General features: G+C 55.1%; 2 protein-coding genes across 2 annotated transcripts in view; both read left to right on the forward strand.

Annotated features, from left to right (window-relative positions):
- SCN4A (sodium channel, voltage-gated, type IV, alpha subunit) overlaps positions 1-11,184 on the forward strand; it is a 22,160-nt gene extending 10,976 nt beyond the window's left edge. The window contains exons 15-25 of the mRNA XM_009075705.1: positions 1,496-1,927; positions 4,165-4,294; positions 4,580-4,734; positions 5,164-5,337; positions 5,721-5,843; positions 6,098-6,376; positions 7,568-7,621; positions 7,752-7,889; positions 8,585-8,689; positions 9,370-9,640; positions 9,992-11,184. Of these exons, the coding sequence (XP_009073953.1) occupies positions 1,496-1,927; positions 4,165-4,294; positions 4,580-4,734; positions 5,164-5,337; positions 5,721-5,843; positions 6,098-6,376; positions 7,568-7,621; positions 7,752-7,889; positions 8,585-8,689; positions 9,370-9,640; positions 9,992-11,184 (3,054 nt within the window). The remainder of the gene's footprint in view (positions 1-1,495; positions 1,928-4,164; positions 4,295-4,579; positions 4,735-5,163; positions 5,338-5,720; positions 5,844-6,097; positions 6,377-7,567; positions 7,622-7,751; positions 7,890-8,584; positions 8,690-9,369; positions 9,641-9,991) is intronic.
- A 3,651-nt stretch (positions 11,185-14,835) lies between these two features.
- The window catches only part of CD79B (CD79b molecule, immunoglobulin-associated beta), a 3,846-nt gene continuing 515 nt past the window's right edge, over positions 14,836-18,166 (forward strand). The window contains exons 1-5 of the mRNA XM_009075707.1: positions 14,836-14,902; positions 15,952-15,990; positions 16,598-16,909; positions 17,617-17,735; positions 18,004-18,045. Of these exons, the coding sequence (XP_009073955.1) occupies positions 14,836-14,902; positions 15,952-15,990; positions 16,598-16,909; positions 17,617-17,735; positions 18,004-18,045 (579 nt within the window). The remainder of the gene's footprint in view (positions 14,903-15,951; positions 15,991-16,597; positions 16,910-17,616; positions 17,736-18,003; positions 18,046-18,166) is intronic.

Raw genomic sequence — 18,166 nt, forward strand, 5'->3', positions numbered from 1 at the left:
AGTGGCTCTGCAAACCTTTCCTCTTCTGGAGCCTGTTTCTGTAGGACAGCCCACCCACCCCTCCAGGAGCCTCTCCTGGAGAAGACAGGGGGTCAGCAGAGTTTTCAGCTGGTGGGGCCAGCTCCAGCCCCCCCAGAGGTGCAGGTGAACCCCCCTGAATCTCCCCCCAACCCTCAGGACAAGCTCTGCAGCTCCTGCCACGCTCTGTGCTGCTGCACAGGGTCCCTGCACCGCAGGGCAGAGCAACACGGAGCACCAACACCTACAGAGCCGTTTCTGCCCTCCCCATCCTCTGCCAGGCTCTCCTGGCCACGTCTCAGGTATTCCCGAGTCCTGGAGCCTGTCCCAGAGCCTCCCAAGCATCCCATTGCAGGGAGGTGTGTGTTTCTTCCCACTTCCCCTGCTGCGGAGGAATAAGGTGACGCTTGCTCGTCCTTTAGTCTTAATGACACTTTGAGCATTTCCTTTGGGGTTATTACGGGAAAAGGGAGGAAGTCAGTCGGGTGACAAGGTAACAGACTCCTGTCCACCAAAGCCAGAGCCAAGGAGCACTATTAGCTGTAATTGGTACTTATCACAGGCACTAAACCGAGCGCTCGGGGGGATTTATTTAGAGACGCGGTTTAAGTCATATGGTATGAGCCATGTGAAAACAGCAGTGACCTTGGATAGCAGCTAATTCCCAGCTCAGATATGCTGCTGGCACAACCCCACACAAACATCAACAGCTGTGGGCTTGGCCCAGCAGTCTCTGCCCCGGGGGGCACGGATGGGCACAGGGTGCCCATCCCACCCGAGCTGCTCCAGGCTCTGGCACGCGACGGGTCCCACTGTGCCAGGACAGCCTGAGGTGGGGTCCAGGCACATTTTGGGCATGGTGAGGTAGGGGAAGAAGGAGAGAGACAGTGACTAGCATGACACAGGGTGTTTGCACCCCGTGAGCTGACTTGTGCTGGGATGAAATGCAGCTCTCCATGGGGCAGAGCAGTCTCTGGGAGAAAAGGATGAGGTTACAGCTGAGGCTCAGGCTCCTCCGTGGCTCTGGGGTGTTGGAGACCATCAGGAGCTTGCTGGGTGTCTGAACTACCAGAAGCAGGGAAAGGGAGAGGAAGAGCTGCAGCTGGAAGGACCATAGGCTTGGGGAGTCCCATGTGGGGATCAGCCAGGCCAAGAGCTCCAAGAGAACAAAGGGAGAGACACACTGATGGTTTGAGAGGGGCTGAAGCCACGACTGGTATCACTTCCAAATGGATCAGAGAGGCCCAGGCAGCCAGGGGTGATGCTGAGTGCATCAGAGCCCAGTGGGGAGTGAGGAGGACAACGTCCATGTCCTCCAGGAGATGGGGTTGGCATCTTTGCAGTGCCCAGAGCTGTTCAGCGGGAGAACAGAGCCCACAACATGCTCAGTGAAGGGTCTGGAGTGGTCCCTGCTGCTCCAGCCTGCAGGGCCGAGGTTGGTCCTGCACATCAGAGCTGGTGTTTGCTTTTCCCCCAGGTGCTGAACCTGTTCTTGGCTCTGCTGCTGAGCTCCTTCAGCGCCGACAGCCTGGCGGCGTCGGACGACGACGGAGAGCTGAACAACCTGCAGATCGCCATCGGCAGGATCACCCGCGGCATCCACCACGCCAAGACATTCCTCCTCACCCTGCTCCGCAGGCTCTGGAAGGGCAAGAAAGTGGCCCCAGAGGAAGAGCAGGAGCCCAATAAGACAGACAACCACGTGCTAAATCATGTGGATACTGCCCAGGAGCCCAAGTCAGGGTACCTGGATGGAATCACTGGCAAAGAGCATATTATCATGGATGAACTGGACCACATGAATTTCATCAACAACCCCAACCTGACAGTGCAAGTCCCCATTGCCTCAGAGGAGTCTGACCTCTACGAGGAGACCAGCACCCAGTCTGACACTGAAGACACCTCCAAGGTAAGGAAGGAGGGTGGAAGGATTTCCCCCCCAAACTGGGATTGCTCCATTCTTGCCGTGCTGCCCAAAGAATGATGCTGCTTTGGGTTACTCTTACCTTTCCCGGTGTGTAGCACAGGCCAAACTTGGGGTTTTCCAGCCTGACATTTCCCAGTGCAAGCTGGAGTTGGGGGATCAGGTCCAAGCAAAGGTTTGGCCTGGTTTGGGTCAGACTGTGAGGTTATTGCTCATGCCAGAGGGACCCAGAGCACCACAGGGATGGTGCAAGGGTCGGAGCACTCAGTTTGGGGGTTAAGATGTTCCAGAGGAATCTGATGCCAGGAAATCTGCTGATGGCACTATCATTGGATCCACTGCTAATGCCTCCAGAAGCATCGTCGGGGGGGGTGGGATGAAACCAGATGGAGGAGCTCAGCAGGAGTGAACATGAGGCGATGCATGTTGGATCCAAAGCTGATGGGACAGCTGAGGTCAACACTGCAGTGCTGAGGGGACTATTGGGGTTCATTCCCCCTTGTCCTGTCCCTCCAGGCCCTTGTCCCAATCCCTTTGCAGCTCCCTTGGAGCCCCTTCAGGTACTGGAAGGGACTCCCAGACCCTTCTCCTCTCCTGGCTGAACACCCCCAGCTCTCCCAGTCTGTATACATAAGAAATGGCAATTAGAAATCAGAGGCTAATTGGTGGGAGCTCTGAGCTGGTCCCTGGGGAGGATTTCTGCTCCGGGTGTGCTGGAGATCAGCTCCAGATGGAGCCAAAGCACAGCACACATCACGAACTGCAGACACAGCTCACAGTGCCACCTGCAAACCACGGGGGTTTCTCTGGATGGGCTGCCAGAAAAACGCTGATAAAAGCTCTCTCCCCTCCAGAGCAACTCCTTTCCGAGGCAAAGATCTTTTTCAGGGTGAAATGTTATGGGCAGGATCAGCACAGCTGCTCTCCTCGAGTGCTTTGCATCTTCTGGTTGATTTGCCCTCTGCAGCTCAAAGCAGTGAGGAGGTGCCAGGTCGGTCTGTGGCTGTGCATGGTCCTGAGCCCCAAGGCTCCTCCTGGGGGTTTTGCCTCCTGACTTGTCCTGGAGGCAGATGGTTTCCATGTGTCCTTCCCCGGGGTCACAGCTTGCCTGGCTCTGTGCCGAGGCCTCCTAATCCCTCTGCCCCTCCTCCTCGGTGGAGGGTGGTCCCACTGACCTGCAGAGCCACCAGCTGACAGCCTGTGCCACCCCAACTGCTGTGTCCTCTCCTCGAGGCAGTGTCCTGTGTGTCCCCAGCACACACAGACAGGCTCCAAGGGTGCCCCAGATCAACCTCTTCTCGTGGAGATGTGGCTGTGGCCCCTGAAGCTGTGGGCAATGACACTGCCTCAGTTTACCCCAGGGGCTCTTCCCTGGGATTTGGAGGATGGAGCAGCTCCTTCATGCACTGCTGAAAGCACATGCAGCCTTGGGGGAGGATTCTCTCCTTCCTATGCCAGCCAATACCACCCTGCATTGGAGATGCCCATCCAAGATCTGCTTCCTGCTGCTCCCAGGTAGGACAGGCAGGGCTGGGGATCTGCTCTTCCCTCAAGTGCTGCAGAAGTTCTTCTCAGAACCAGATGAAAAAGAATTCCAGAGCCTTGCCAAGGTTTTCTCTTGTTATCAGCCCCTCCAGGCCCTGCTGAGTGGTATCTGGGAAGCTAGCCAAGCCTGAGGAGCAGGATGGAGCTGGAGAGAGATATTTGGGATGTAGGTTTTGAACTTGGGTGAACCTCAGCCTAAGAACCCTTCGGCACGAGCTGCAGTGCCATGGTGACTGCTTAGGTTTCTGTAGGTCCTACTGCTCCAAAGGGGGTTTGGCAGAGCAGCTCTTGGCTGGGGACTTGCAGAGGAGGAGGAAGAGGTGAGAAACCAGCCTGAGATGATGGTATCCATGGATGGGAGATGGACCTGCTGTGCTGGGAGGAAGGGTGGGCTCAGAGGGCCTTTTGCTCCTCTGAATCAGGATGAAAAGCAAAACTTGTGCGAGCTCAGGTGCCAATGATCCTCCAAGGTTTGCAGCCCTGGATGATGTACCAGTTTCACTCTGGGCTGTGTTTCCCTAGGAGAAGGACTTGGAGCACTGTCCAAGCAGGAGGCCCCACCAGCTCCCCTGGCACTGCCTGTTCTCCCTGGGGCAGGAGGATGGCTGGAGGTAGTGAAGCCCAGGAGATTCCCTTCTGCTGGGCAGCCCAGCCTGAATCCTGCTCTCCCCTTGCAGAATCCTCTCTCCAGTGACAATGCATCGTCCGTGTGCAGCACAGTGGACTACAAACCCCCCGCGCCGGAGGAGGAGGTGGTGGCAGAAGTGGTTGAGGAGAGCAATGAGCCCGAGGAGTGTTTCACTGAAGGTGAGGGACCACACAGGGTTGGAGATCCCGTGGAGAGGGGGAGGAGGGTGTGGAGAGGACATTACCAACCTACTCTTGCAGCAGAAGCACTCAGTGAGCTCAACTCTAAATCCTCCTGCACTACCACGGAGGTTGTCCGTGGGTCTCCCCTCTTGCACGCCCAACCCAAGCTCAGCAGGATCCTGCTCCAACCTCCACCACGGAGGGTTTGAAATGCCTATAAAACCTGTGGCTGGGGGAACCCCCTGGCCAGGAGGTGCCCCCAGCTGTGTGTGCCATCCCCAGGCTGTGTGAAGAGGTGTCCCTGCCTCTACGTGGACATCACCACTGAGAGAGGGAAGACGTGGTGGAACATCCGGAAGACTTGTTTCCGCATCGTGGAGCACGACTGGTTCGAGACCTTCATCGTCTTCATGATCCTCCTCAGCAGTGGAGCACTGGTAGGTCCCAGGAGGTGCTTGACAAATAATTCCTGGTTATTGTTTTGCTGTCCAGCACCTCCAGCCACTGACTGGAGCACTTGGGCATCCATTTCAATCACCCTCATTAATCAGCTGTGTCAGCTCCTTGGTCCTCTCTGGGTGGATATAACCCACTGGCCCCTGGAAACACCAATGTCTCTGCAGGTCTGGAGGTGAAGAGAGATGGAAGGAGAATAGAGGGCCTGAGCAGGTTTTCAGACATACTTTACATGTCTGCATCACGCCCTGGGTGCAGTTTGGGGATGTCTGAGGTTGTAGCTGGGGACGGAATTGAAAGCTGTGCTAAGCCAGCTGTGTAACACCTGAGCACCATGTCCCTACCTCTGACTGCCTGTGCAGCAGGTCTAATGGAAGAATGACTGTCACATAGCTCCATGTCTCTTCCAGGCTTTTGAAGACATCTACATCGAGCAGCGGAAGGTGATCCGCACCATCCTGGAGTATGCAGACAAGGTCTTCTCCTACATCTTCGTCATCGAGATGCTGCTCAAGTGGGTGGCCTATGGCTTCAAGGTGTACTTCACCAATGCCTGGTGCTGGCTGGACTTCCTCATCGTTGATGTACGTGCTGAGCACCTCTGGAGCCAGTTAGCCAAGGGGGTCAGGGGCAGCAAGGGACTGCACAGGCTGCTGGAAATGAACCCAGCTTGGATGTTAGAGGACAAAGGGGTGGATGTGGAATGAGGGCTGAGAATTTTGCTTGAATGGTCCTCTACAGGAAGGACCACATCTTTCCCTGGGTGCAGAAACCATTTCTAACCCCTTCTGTTTTATGCTCAAGCCAAGAGCAAGCCCAGGTTGTTCTGACAGACCCCTGTAGAGATGTGGAGTGATACAGAGTCTCCCAAATGCTCTGTGACACAGCAGTGCAGTATTTCTGCATCCTCCATCAGCTCTACCCTCATGCTTAAGAGGCTTCTAATCCCTTGGGCTGCTCCTTCCAGGTGTCCATCGTCAGCCTGACAGCAAACTGGCTGGGTTACTCCGAGCTGGGAGCCATCAAGTCCCTGAGGACACTGAGGGCTCTGAGACCACTGCGTGCCCTGTCCCGGTTTGAAGGCATGAGGGTAGGTGCCTCCCCTGTGTCCTTCTAGCTCTGACATGCATATGCAACACACTCAGCAGTCATGGTATCAGGGATCCATCCCAGTTGGTTTCCAGGGCCCTCTAGATCCAGTGGGATCAATGCTCAGGTACCTTTGGTCCAGTCTGAGCCCACTTGGTGCTGTTGGGGAGGGTAAGGTTGAAACACTGGGACACGAAATCCATGTCATTGCTGGTTTCCTAGCCAGGTCCTCCAAGGTCTATTCTCCCCTTGCAGGTGGTGGTGAATGCCTTGCTGGGTGCCATCCCCTCCATCATGAATGTCCTGCTGGTCTGTCTCATCTTCTGGCTGATATTCAGCATTATGGGGGTGAACCTCTTCGCGGGGAAGTACTACCGATGCGTCAACACCACCACGGGAGAGCTCTTTGACATCAGTGTGGTGAACAACAAGAGTGACTGCATGGCCCTCCTGCACACCAACGAGGTCAGATGGGTCAACGTCAAGGTCAACTTCGACAATGTGGGCTTGGGATACCTCTCCTTGCTGCAGGTGGTACGTAACGAGCGCGGCTGCGTCGGCCGACGCGTGGTGCTGCAGGAGGGCAGCATGACCAGCACCAGGGCTGAAGTGAGGTTCCTAGGTGGGGCTTTTCAGCTGCTTCTCAGCTCAAAAACTGGGTGATAACACCAAAAAACACCCTGCAGAGCCAAGGAGGAAAGGGAGAGGGTAGAAGAGGGAAAGTGACAGGGAGGGGAAGGTGTCAGCAGGGAACTGCTGCAGATGAGTGGAGGTACCACCAAGCCTGGAGCTGTTAGAAGAATTTACAGCAAAGGGTGAAGGGGCAAGGAGGGGAGGCTCTCTCTTCCCCCCCACCCATTGGAAAGTTCAGCCTGCTCTAGCTGTAGGCTGCAGGACTTTGAGATGGGGAAAATGACGACTGGAAAAAGGGCACACGTGTGCTCTGCAGGCAGTGGGCGATGGGTTCCATCCCCCAGCAGCAAAGGGGAACTGCTCACCACAAGCTCGAGAAAAATATAGGTGTGGGCTCTGTTCTTGGGTGGGCTGGGGCTACTCCCATCAGATCCAAGGGGACTGGTGGCTGCAGAATCAGAGCACAGCCCAGGCTGATTAAACAGCTCTTCAATTCAGCTTCCTCTTCAGGCTTGTTGTTCCATCAGATTCAGGAAACGAGATGTTCAGGCTGTTTGTTTAACAAATCAGCAGCAAAAGGCTGTAAAAGACACTGTAGTCCCTCACCCCAGCGGGATGGAATCCAGCAGAGGCAGTGGTGAGGAGGTCAGGGCTGTGGAGTGGGAAGGAGGCAGCCAGCCCTGGCACAGCTCTGCAGTTAGGGAAATGCATTTTGGGTGGGAAGAAAAGAGTCAGTTGATTCTTTCCCCAGCCTGGTTTGCAGCAGCGGCTTGAGAAGTCACCAGTAACCTCAGCCCAGTACAGTCCATGCATATGCATGGGTGAATCTTGGTCTTTCTGCACTGGGGCATTTTTTCTTGTGGATTCAACTTGTGGTCTCCCTCCTGCCACTTCCAGGGAGAAGCTGTAACTCTGTTCTGAGCAGGAGTGCTCAGAGCTCACCCCCAGGCACACACCCATCACCCTCCTCCCTTCCCAGCCCCAAACACCTCCCAGTGGTTCTGCTCTTCTCTACAGCCAGAGAACTATAGAATCATTCAGGCTGGAAAAGGCCTCTAAGATCATTGAGTGCAACCATTCCTGTTCTCACAGGCGACTTTCAAAGGTTGGATGGACATCATGTACGCGGCCGTGGACTCGCGTGAGGTGAGGATGTCTCACAACCAGCACCAGGCACTGCTCATCCCAGGGATTGCTTGCCCTGAACAAGGTGCAGCTCAGCAAGGCTGGGATGAACCCCTTGGTTAGTCTCACATTTCCCATCTCTCCTGGTCAGATTGAAGAGCAGCCACAGTATGAGATCAACCTCTACATGTACATCTACTTCGTCATCTTCATCATCTTCGGTGCCTTCTTCACCCTGAACCTCTTCATTGGTGTCATCATTGACAACTTCAACCAACAGAAGAAAAAGATGAGTATTTTATAGGTGCTGCAGCTGCTGTTGCCCCCTGAGGTGCTGGTCCAGGACAGAGGGGACCAGCACAGTGGTGGGGTGAGAGGACCAGGGCCAGATAGATCCCAGGATTCTTAGCCATTAGTGGCTTCCTGCACTGTACAAACACCACATGGGGCTTTGTGTCCTGGCCATAGCATTTAGAGGATTTAATTTATATATGCAGAGGGAGGCTGCATTTTCTCTTCCAAATCCCAAATGATTCCTCATCAATTTTCCATGCATCGGGTTGAGACTCAACTTCTGCTTCCCAGCAAGTAGCACAGGATTAACAGCCTGGGGCTGCTGGAGCAGGCAGAGGGTGAGCAGCACAGGGCACATTGCTGGTGCTGAGTGAGGTCTGCAGCACACAGAGAGGTCACCTCATTCCCAACAAGATCCAACCCACCAGGAGGGCTGAGCCTGCTGGGCATGGGGTTGGGGGGCAGCATCTCACCTCTGCAGGAGGAAGGCATGGTGCTGGGGTGAGCTGTGGGCCAGGGGAAGCAGCACAGAAAGGGGCAGGTAGGGAGAAGCAGGAGTCAAGGAGCTGTGCAGTGAGCAGAGTCTGGCAGGAATTTGGCTGGAGAGGCTTGATGGGAAGGGACACAGTCAGAGGTGTTTGATGGGAAGAGGTGAGTTCCCAAGAGTAACAGCAATGATTCCCTTTATACTTTGGAGGCAAAGACATCTTCATGACAGAAGAGCAGAAGAAGTACTACAATGCCATGAAGAAGCTTGGCTCCAAGAAACCCCAGAAGCCCATCCCCAGGCCATCGGTACGTTGGGGTGATCCCACCAGAGTGGAGCATGCAGGGAGCACTTCAAGCCACCAACTGTCCCAGAGACCACGTGCCAGGGCAAGGAGCCACGTCCTGGCTCCACATTGCTGCTCTTCAGACAGGACGTTGCCAAGAACTGGGGCTGCAGAAGAGGTTGACGTGAGGCAACCTCCCTTGGGTCTGCTCCTCAGCCCTAGGTCTGCTGGCAAGGGCAATGTGGGGGTGCCTCTTGCAGAGGTCCCTGTTTTCTCCTAGCTCAGCTCCCAACTTCCCCCTGAAAGGGAACTGGGCTCAGGGACAGCTCAGCTCTCAACCCCCTGGAGGGACACTGGTGCAGCCAGCACGTTCACTGCTGTGATGGGGTTAGTAGTCCTGTGCCAGTGAGGCCTTTGCCAGGTGGGTGTTTGTGCCCTGTAATTAGTGGCTGTCCCCTGTGCCCACATCTCCTGGCTGTGGTGTCACCAGGTGGGCTCCATCCTGTGAGGTGCTGGGTATCCACTCCCCATAACTTTGGGAGCTCTGAGTCCCTTGCTGGCCACAGCCCTGAGGTTTCCTACACTCTTCTAAATACTGTTCCTTCTTCTCTTTCTGTTGTGTCCTTTGTGTTGTGTGTATCTGTGCCATGTTCCCACCTCACCTCTGGTGTTCCATCATCACCTGTATGGCCCTTACTGCAGAACAAGCTCCAAGGGAAGGTGTTTGACTTTGTTACCAAGCAAGTGTTTGACATAACCATCATGATCCTGATTTGTCTTAACATGGTGACCATGATGGTGGAAACAGATGATCAAAGTGAGCTCAAAACATCTGTCCTGTACCAGATAAACTTGGTCTTCATCGTTGTCTTCACCGGGGAGTGCGTGCTCAAGATGTTTGCCTTGCGTTACTACTACTTCACTGTTGGCTGGAACATCTTTGACTTTGTGGTGGTCATCTTCTCCATCTTAGGTGAGTCCTGCTGGTTCCACCAGTTCCTCAGGGATCCCATTGGGTAGTGAAGAGTGGAAATGGTCAAGCCCACAGGAGCCCGAGACAAGACAGATGTGAGGTCACCCCATGCCACCAAGCTGAGTGAAGGGCTGGGGTGGCTCCTGCTCCTCCTGAAGCACAGCACCACAGCCCTTGGCTCTGTGCTCAGGTGCCTCTGCCAGCAGGGGAGCAGAGAGCTGTGTACCATCAGGAGTGGCCTCACCACCCTGTGCCTGCCCAGCTCTGGCAGATGGAGCACAGAAGCTCCACCTCACCTCCTGATACTGGCTGCAGAGCACAGCAAACTCATCTCTCCTTCATCTTTCACAGGTATTGTCCTCTCAGACATCATAGAGAAGTACTTTGTGTCACCCACCCTCTTCAGGGTCATCAGGCTGGCGAGGATTGGCCGCGTCCTCCGCCTGATCCGAGGGGCAAAAGGCATCCGGACTCTCCTCTTCGCTCTGATGATGTCCCTGCCTGCCCTGTTCAACATTGGCCTCCTGCTGTTCCTCGTCATGTTCATCTACTCCATCTTTGGGATGTCCAACTTCGCCTACGTGAAGAAGGAGTCGGGGATCGATGACATCTTCAACTTTGAGACTTTCGGGAACAGCATGATCTGCCTCTTCCAGATCACCACGTCAGCTGGGTGGGATGGGCTGCTCAACCCCATCCTCAACAGTGGCCCCCCTGACTGTGACCCTGAGCTGGAGAACCCTGGCAGCTCAGTGAAAGGGAACTGTGGGAACCCATCCATCGGCATCTTCTTCTTCTGCAGCTACATCATCATCTCCTTCCTCATCGTGGTCAACATGTACATCGCCATCATCCTGGAGAACTTCAGCGTGGCCACGGAGGAGAGCAGTGAGCCCCTCTGTGAAGATGATTTTGAGATGTTTTATGAAACTTGGGAGAAGTTCGACCCAGATGCCACCCAGTTCATCGCGTACAGCACCTTGTCTGACTTTGTAGACACCTTACAGGAGCCGCTCAAAATTCCCAAGCCAAACAAGATCAAGCTAATCACCATGGATCTCCCCATGGTTGCTGGAGACAAAATCCACTGTCTGGATATCCTCTTTGCGCTGACTAAGGAAGTGCTGGGAGACTCGGGAGAGATGGATGCCTTGAAGGCCACCATGGAGGAGAAGTTCATGGCTGCAAACCCCTCGAAGGTTTCCTACGAGCCCATCACCACCACTCTGAAAAGGAAACACGAGGAGGTCTGTGCTACCAAAATCCAGAGAGCCTTCCGGAGGCACCTGCTGAAGCGCTCGGTGAAACAGGCGTCCTACATGTACAGACAGAGCAAGGATGAGGACACCCCGGGGCAGGATGCCCCCGAGAAGGAAGGTCTGATCGCCACCAAAATGCAGGAGATCTATGGGAACAGTGGGACAGATGTGGAGACAGCCCCTGCCTTTGGCCTCGAGCCCATTCCCAGCTCAGAGACACGAGATGCTCCTGAGGAAGCGAAAGCTTGGGATAAGGGACGTGTGGTGAAAGAGTCGCTGGTATAACACAAGGAGCTTCCACCTCTGGCCCAGCCTGAAGAGACTTCATTTGTATCTCCTGTTCAAGAGCTCTTCCATGCACAGGTTGCTAGGTCTTAGATACTGAGCTAACTTCGGATGTTTCAAGCAGCCACCTCACCTCTCCCAGCAGGATCTCCTCCTCGTCCTGGGCTTTCCAGCTCACTGCACTTGCAAAGAGTTGAATTCTTCCTCTGCTGAGAACTGAATGTGAAATCTGTTGTCGGTGGAAGAGAAACATGTCAGTTTTGAAATGATCTCACCACGGTAACGATGTTTTTCAGACACGAACAAAAGAGTTTGGCTGTTCCTTTCACTTCAAGTAATTATTTATTCATGTTGTTTCACAACGAAGAGATTTTCTTGTCTGTTTTACCTCCAGAGTGAAGCCAAGTTAGGCAGTGAAAGATGAGCCAAGTGAAGTAACATTCAGGACAACTACAGAAAACACAAGGTTTTGTGAACAAAACCCTCCAAAGTCTTAAAGTAGCACCTTTTGAATATTTGAATAAGCTTAATGAGGATTGTTTTGTTACATACAAAGTGCAATTATGTCTTAAAACTTGGTTTGCATAGCCAAAACAAAGCATCTGCAGATATGTTCTCAGGGTTGAATGTCAGATTTTCGAGGTCTCTGAATGTGCATTGAAACCAGAAATCATTCAGGTCTCTGTGGTATGAATGTAAACACTATTTATAGTCATGTTTTGCTCTGGTTTCCCATTTCATCCAGGTTTTGTGGCAGGAAAGCAAAGGCAAGGTTTGGAAAACCTCCTCTGAGAATCCCCAGACCCTGTGCCAAAACCTTCTAGGGTTCCTTGTAGCTCCAAGAGGAATCATCCCATGGGAGCACTCCTGGTTAGTGCTCCCAACGTCCTCTTTGTGAGCATTAGCTAATGAGGTATCCCATAGGAACACTCCTGGTTAGTGCTCCCAACATCCTCTTTGTGAGCATTAGCTAATGAGGTGCATCCCTGGGGGTCAGAGCAGGTGTTGGAATGCTCTTTGCCATGAGCTGCCTCTGTGGGGTCCCTTAAATCCCTCCCAAGCCCCAGGGGCTCAGTGTGATGAGTGTTCCCACCAGGGTGTGAGTCCCAACCTCCTCTGGCAGTGTCCTTCCCTGGGCTGGGGCTCTGGAGAGGCCCTGGTGGCACATTCTGGGGTCCCTGCAGAGCTGGATGGGGCCAGGCAGGTCCTCACCAGGAAAGCTCCCAGCAGAGGAGTGTTTTCCCAGGGGGAAAAGGGTTTTGCTGCTCTTTACACAGGTAGGAAAAAGGAAAGTAGTCAGGAAAAATGACACTGGCACAGGTGGCCCAGAGAAGCTGTGGCTGTCCCAGCCCTGGAAATGCTCAGTTTCAGGCTGGACAGAGCTTGGAGCAACCTGAGCTAGTGAAAGATGTCCCAACCCATGGCAGGGGGTGGAATGAGATGATTTTTAAGGTCCCTTCAACCCAAACCATTCTGGGATTCCATGAAAAACACTCAAAAGGCTCCTAACTCAGCTCTGACCACCTCCTGCCTTCCAAAGGGAAAAAACACCCCGAGATCAAAACAAGCATGACCCAAAGCCTGTTCCAGTGAAAACAAGAGCTGCTCTCCAAGCCGAAGGGTCTGTCTTTTTGTACTGCTGTCACTGCTTCCTCCTCTCGGGCTGCCCTGGCTCTGTGCCGTGCTGGTGCCTCACCTTCAGGCTGGCCAGGAGCTGTGCTGAGCTTGCTGCATCCACATCTGTCTGCTGGGAGGCAGAGCTGGGGTCACTCGGCTCAGCCCATTGCCTTGTGCCTTCATTTCCACGGTGCATAGGGTGATGCTCCCTGGAACAGGAGCCTGAGCTGCTGGAACTGCTGTTTCCATGGGAAGCATCCATGGCACAGCAGTTTCCAGCCTGGATTGTGGTTCACAATCGATGCTGCTTGTCCGTATGTGTCGTCAGTGAGGGGAAAAATGCCCCAGGGCAGGATTTGTGTGAGCTAAAGCCGTTTTTCTTTGTACATTTCTTAAAATAAACGACTGTAAATGATCTGTAATGACGACACCCAATGTGTTGGGGTGTGTTAGGTGGGGGGGAGATGTTTTCTCTGCACTCTGGGGGTGAACTGGCTCTCCCTTCGCTCCAGGGCAAGGTCCTGGACATGCCATCAGCAGCAGAACCTGCAGGTCTCATCCTGCAGGGCTGTCCCCTGGCACCTCCAACCCAGACCCCAGAGCTTCTGCTGTGCTCCTGAACCAGTTCCTTGGTGCTCACAGCACAGTCCTGACTCCAGGAGCTCTCAGAGATGCTGCTGTGGGTTCCACCAAGGTGAGGTGGGAGGAGGTGCAGCCCCCTGAGCTGCCCCACACCACACATGCCCCACCAGCCATCAGGAGCAGAGCAGCATCACAGGGGGAAGGCAGTGGTGGGTGAAGGAGGTTTCTGCATCAGAGTGTGGTCGGAGGAGGAGAAACCTCCAGGAGCCACTGACGTCCCTCGGGACGCTGTGTTTTCGCTCTCGCTGGAACAGCTCGTCCTGGTGTAATCCAAGGTGAGCAGAGTGGCACCAGGCAGGGGCTGCAGGGGAGGTGGCACAGCCCACTGTCCCTGTGCTCCCCCCCTTGCAGGGGAAAGGGCAGTGGTGAAACCCAAACCCTGATGCATAGGGATGGGCTGGGGAAGGTGCAGCTGCCTGGCAGCAGCTCTGTGTGGGGAGCCAGGGTGGTCTGGGGGAAGAGGAATGGGGATATCCCCATGGGACCACCAGCTCCTTCCACATGTTGTGCCACAGGTTGCTGCAAGCACAGGGGGTTTCAAGGCGAGCCCACCTCCTCTGGCCCAGGTCAGTGCCTGGCTGGGGGTGCCAAGGAGCCCCCAGGCAGCAGCACAGGTGATTTGGCCACTGGCACTGCAAACTCTCTCTAGTTTGTGCTACACTCCTGGTTTCACCTCACAGGGCTTTCCCAGGCACCTCCAGCCCCAGAGCCTGATAAAATCCCCTCCAGTGCCTGCCAAGCACATGTACATCCCAATGCCTTTGGCCTGCTGGGATGTCCCAGCCAGGCCCTGCAGCACTCACATCCTGCTCCCTGCACACATCCCCTGTGCTCAGCACAGGTTTGGCATCACCAAGTGCTTTGCAGATGAGCCCATCTCCAAATCTGCTGCAGGCCTGGTCACCTCCAGTGAGTAACAGCACCACAGTGAACACAGCCTGGGGACATGGAGATGGGGATGGACAGTGTCCATGGACATGGGGCTGGATGGTGCCCATGAACACAAGGACGTGGAGGTGGACAATGCCCATGGACACAGGGATGTGGAGATGGACAGTGCTCATGGACACAAGGCTGGGAAGTGCCCATGGACACAGGGACGTGGAAATGGACAGTGCCCATGGACACAAGGACGTGGAGGTGGACAGTGCTCATGGACACAAGGCTGGGCAGTGCCTAGGGCTCAGGCACCTCCTGCCCCAACGTCTGCGGCGCATTCAAAACCAGCCCCGAGGGGAAAGTCCCCAGCGAGGAGGATTTACATGAGCAGGAAAGGGGCTGTCTCCTGTAGCAGCAGCTTTGCCATTTTTAGGTCCTGAGGCCAAGGTGGTGGAGCAGCCTGTGTGTTCTGCAGAAGCCAAGCTGGATGTTTCCAGCTGCGAGTGCTGGAAGATGGCTCATCTGTGCACGAGGCTCCGGGTGCTCCAAGTGAACCTCTGGCTGGTGGCTCTGGTCACAGGTAGGCATCCAAGGGGGTTAGCACTTCAGAGCAAGGACCTGGTGATGTGTCCCTCACTCAGGAGCTTCACCCAGCTCTGCTGTTCAGTGTGTTAGTTTTGAGCTTTGTGCTGGCTGCTCTCGGTCCTGCTCTGTGCTGGAAGTCAACCCTGGGTGCAGGAGAGCCCAGGAGGACCCAGGGTTTGTGTGGCTCTCACAGTGACTCGAAGGAGGCCAGGGGAAGCTCAGCCCACCCGTGGCTGCAATGGTTGGGAGGGGTGTGAGGACTTTAAGGGTGAAGGACCAGCCTGGTCCCTCCTAGAAACACCAGACATGGAGAGCAAAGCCCTGTCCCAGCTGGCCAGAGGCACTGCATGTGACAGGGACATAACCAGGCAAGGCACATCTCCTCAGCCCAGGAAAAAGTGACATGGGGCTGGAGAGGAGACGACACTGCAGAGATGTCAGTGCTGGAGCTGGACAGGGAGGGGAATGCATGGCCAAGCCAGGAGGTGTCTGTGAGCTGCTGTCCAGGGCAGGGGATCTGCAGCAGGATGATACAGCTCAGCACGAAGCTCAGGTTGAGGAATTGAACCTCTCCTTCTCCTCCTTCTTCTTCTTCTTCTTCTTCTGAGGAGGAGGGGGAATTTTGCAGCTGCCCCAACGTGCTGGAAGGTGGTGCAGCCCCCACCTCCGTGCCAACTTCCCCAGAACAGGGTTTGGTGCCTCTTCACCAGGTGGATGGAGCTGGGCACTGAAGCGGGGCAGTAAACAGGGCTGGGGCTTCCTGCCCAGCTGCAGCAAGAGGAACTGAGGCACAGGGGCACTGGAGCTGTGGGCAGGGGCACCCATGGGTGCTGGGGGGTCCCCACCTCACCCCACTTCCTGCACTGCATCCCCCACACACCTGGTGTGTGGTGCCGGGTCTGGGAACCCTCCTGGCAACCACGGGGCTCTGAGCCCAGGGAAGCCACGGCAGGGAAAGTATTTCTGGGGGATTCAGCAAATGGAGAGTGTAAATGGGATTGTCCTCCTTGGCCACTCTCTCAGGACCCTTCTCCTGTCTTGCAGGTGGGATCTCAGCAGACAAGAACACCAGGAACAGCACAGGTACTGCTCAGACCCACTGGGCTCCCTCTGCCTTTGTCCCCAGGGTCCCTCCTGTCCCAACTGGCTGTGTCATGGTCCCAGCAGAGCTGATGTCCCACCAGCCACAGGTTTTCTCCACCACAAAGGCCATTCCCAGGCCATGACCTTCTCTGTGCACATCCCCAGCCCTGCACCTTCCTCTGGGGACTGGGATTAACAGGATGTACAGAGAGAGGGGTGGGAGCAGCACAAAGTATTGGAGTGAAGCTATTCCCACAGAAAATTGGGGTTTCCCTTAAAACGTGTTTTCCCCAAAAGCCTCTGATTTCATACAATCATAGACTATCCTGAGCTGGAAAGGACCCACAGGATCATCAGTGCAACTCTTGCACAGACACCCCAACAATTCACCCTGAGCCTGAGAGCATTGGCCAAACACTCCTGGAGCTCTGTCAGCCTTGGGGCTGTGAGCACTGCCCTGAGGATTCTCTATTTCCACCCCCAGACTCAGATGAGTCACCAAACCAGAGATGAATGTACAGAAGCAATATAACCAATGAAGATGGGCAGCTCTTGGTTTGGGAGGTGCTGGGGGTCTCATGGGTGTGACCTCCCCTGTCCCCTGCAGACAGTGAGTGCCCCTCAGTGCAGCAGCAGCCGCGCTACGTGGCAGCCAAGAAGAACATGCCCGTCCACTTCCTCTGCTACTCCCAGGACGCCTACAACATGCAGTGGTACAAGATGACAGTGGACAATAAGGACTTTTGTGAGCTGCTTCCCAACAACCCTCGCTACAGCATCAAGTGGACAGAGAACTTCGTCAACTTGACCATCTTCAGGGTCACCTCTGAGGACAACGGCGTCTACGTGTGTGACAGAAGGAACATCACGGCAGACCCGAACGAGACGAACTGGTGTGGGACAGAGCTCAAAGTCCTGGGTGAGTGGGAGCTCCCCATCCTGCCTGCACCCCACTCTGCACCTCTTTCCCCTCCAGTCATCCTTCCTCCCTCCATAGGAACCCCATGCCATGCTCCTCTGCCCGTGCTGTGGGACTCCCACAGACACAGCTGTGGATGCTCCATGGCACCACAGAGGTTCTGTTCCTCACTGCCAGCACCAAGCAGCAGGACAACCTCCCTGCCCTGCCCTGCATGTCCATCCTGTAAAAACACACCCCAGGGACTGTGTTCCTCTAAGAAATCCACTTTTTCCCCATCCTGGCTAGCAGTGGGTTCTGCCCAAAGTGTCTCATCCCAGACTTGGTCCCAGAACATAGAATCATATAATTTTAGGGTTTGGGGTGGAGCTCCCATTGCTCCTTGTCCTGTCCCTGCAGCTCCTAACACAGAGTCCTCTGCAGCTTCCCTGGAGCCCCTTCAGCTCCTGCAGGTGCTCTGAGGTCTCCACACAACCTTCTCCTCTCCAGGCTGAACAGCCCCAACCCTCTCAGCCTGTCTTCTTCAGATGCCAACCCCAGGGCAGTTTGCAGTGCTCTGGGCTGTCCCAATGGGGAGGACATGTCCCCCTGGTCCCCTCTCCTGCTCTTGCTGTCACACAAACCTGCAGCCATGGGGAGCTCGTCCCCATTCCCCATGAGCCTGCACAGAGGTGGGACTTGGGCTCTCCCTGTGCTGCTGCTCCCAGGTTACGGCAACATTAAGCAGATCCAGAACAGGAACACTCTGAAAGATGCCATCATCATCATCCAGTCCATTCTGCTTGTCATCTTTATCAGCATCCCCATACTCTTCTTCCTAGACAAGGTAAGTGACAGTCTCCAGTGGTGGTGACATCCCCAGCTGTGGCACTGCAGTGCCCACAGTGGTGTCTTGCATCCCAGGAATGACAGTGCTAGGGATGGGGATGGCATGGCATTGGGTTTGGGGCTGTGGGGTGGCAGCACAGCTAACTGAAGTGGGAAAAAAAGGGGTGGATTTGCCTGTGGAAGCAGTGGGACCTGACCTAGGGGGTCGAGGCTCAGGGCAGTGGATCCTGGTGGGTGACACCAACCTGTGACTCTCCTCTCCATAGGGTGAAGACAAGAAGAGCCCAGAGGAGGACCACACCTATGAGGTAATGTGGCATTAATTACAGGAGAAGCTGTAGAGTTTTAGGGGTTGGGATGGAGCTCAGAGACCCTCCAGCCCCAACCCCTGCCCTGGGCAGGGACACCCACCACCAGAGCAGGATGCTC

Source organism: Acanthisitta chloris, unplaced genomic scaffold (assembly GCF_000695815.1).
Source record: "Acanthisitta chloris isolate BGI_N310 unplaced genomic scaffold, ASM69581v1 scaffold9625, whole genome shotgun sequence".
NCBI lineage: Eukaryota > Metazoa > Chordata > Aves > Passeriformes > Acanthisittidae > Acanthisitta > Acanthisitta chloris.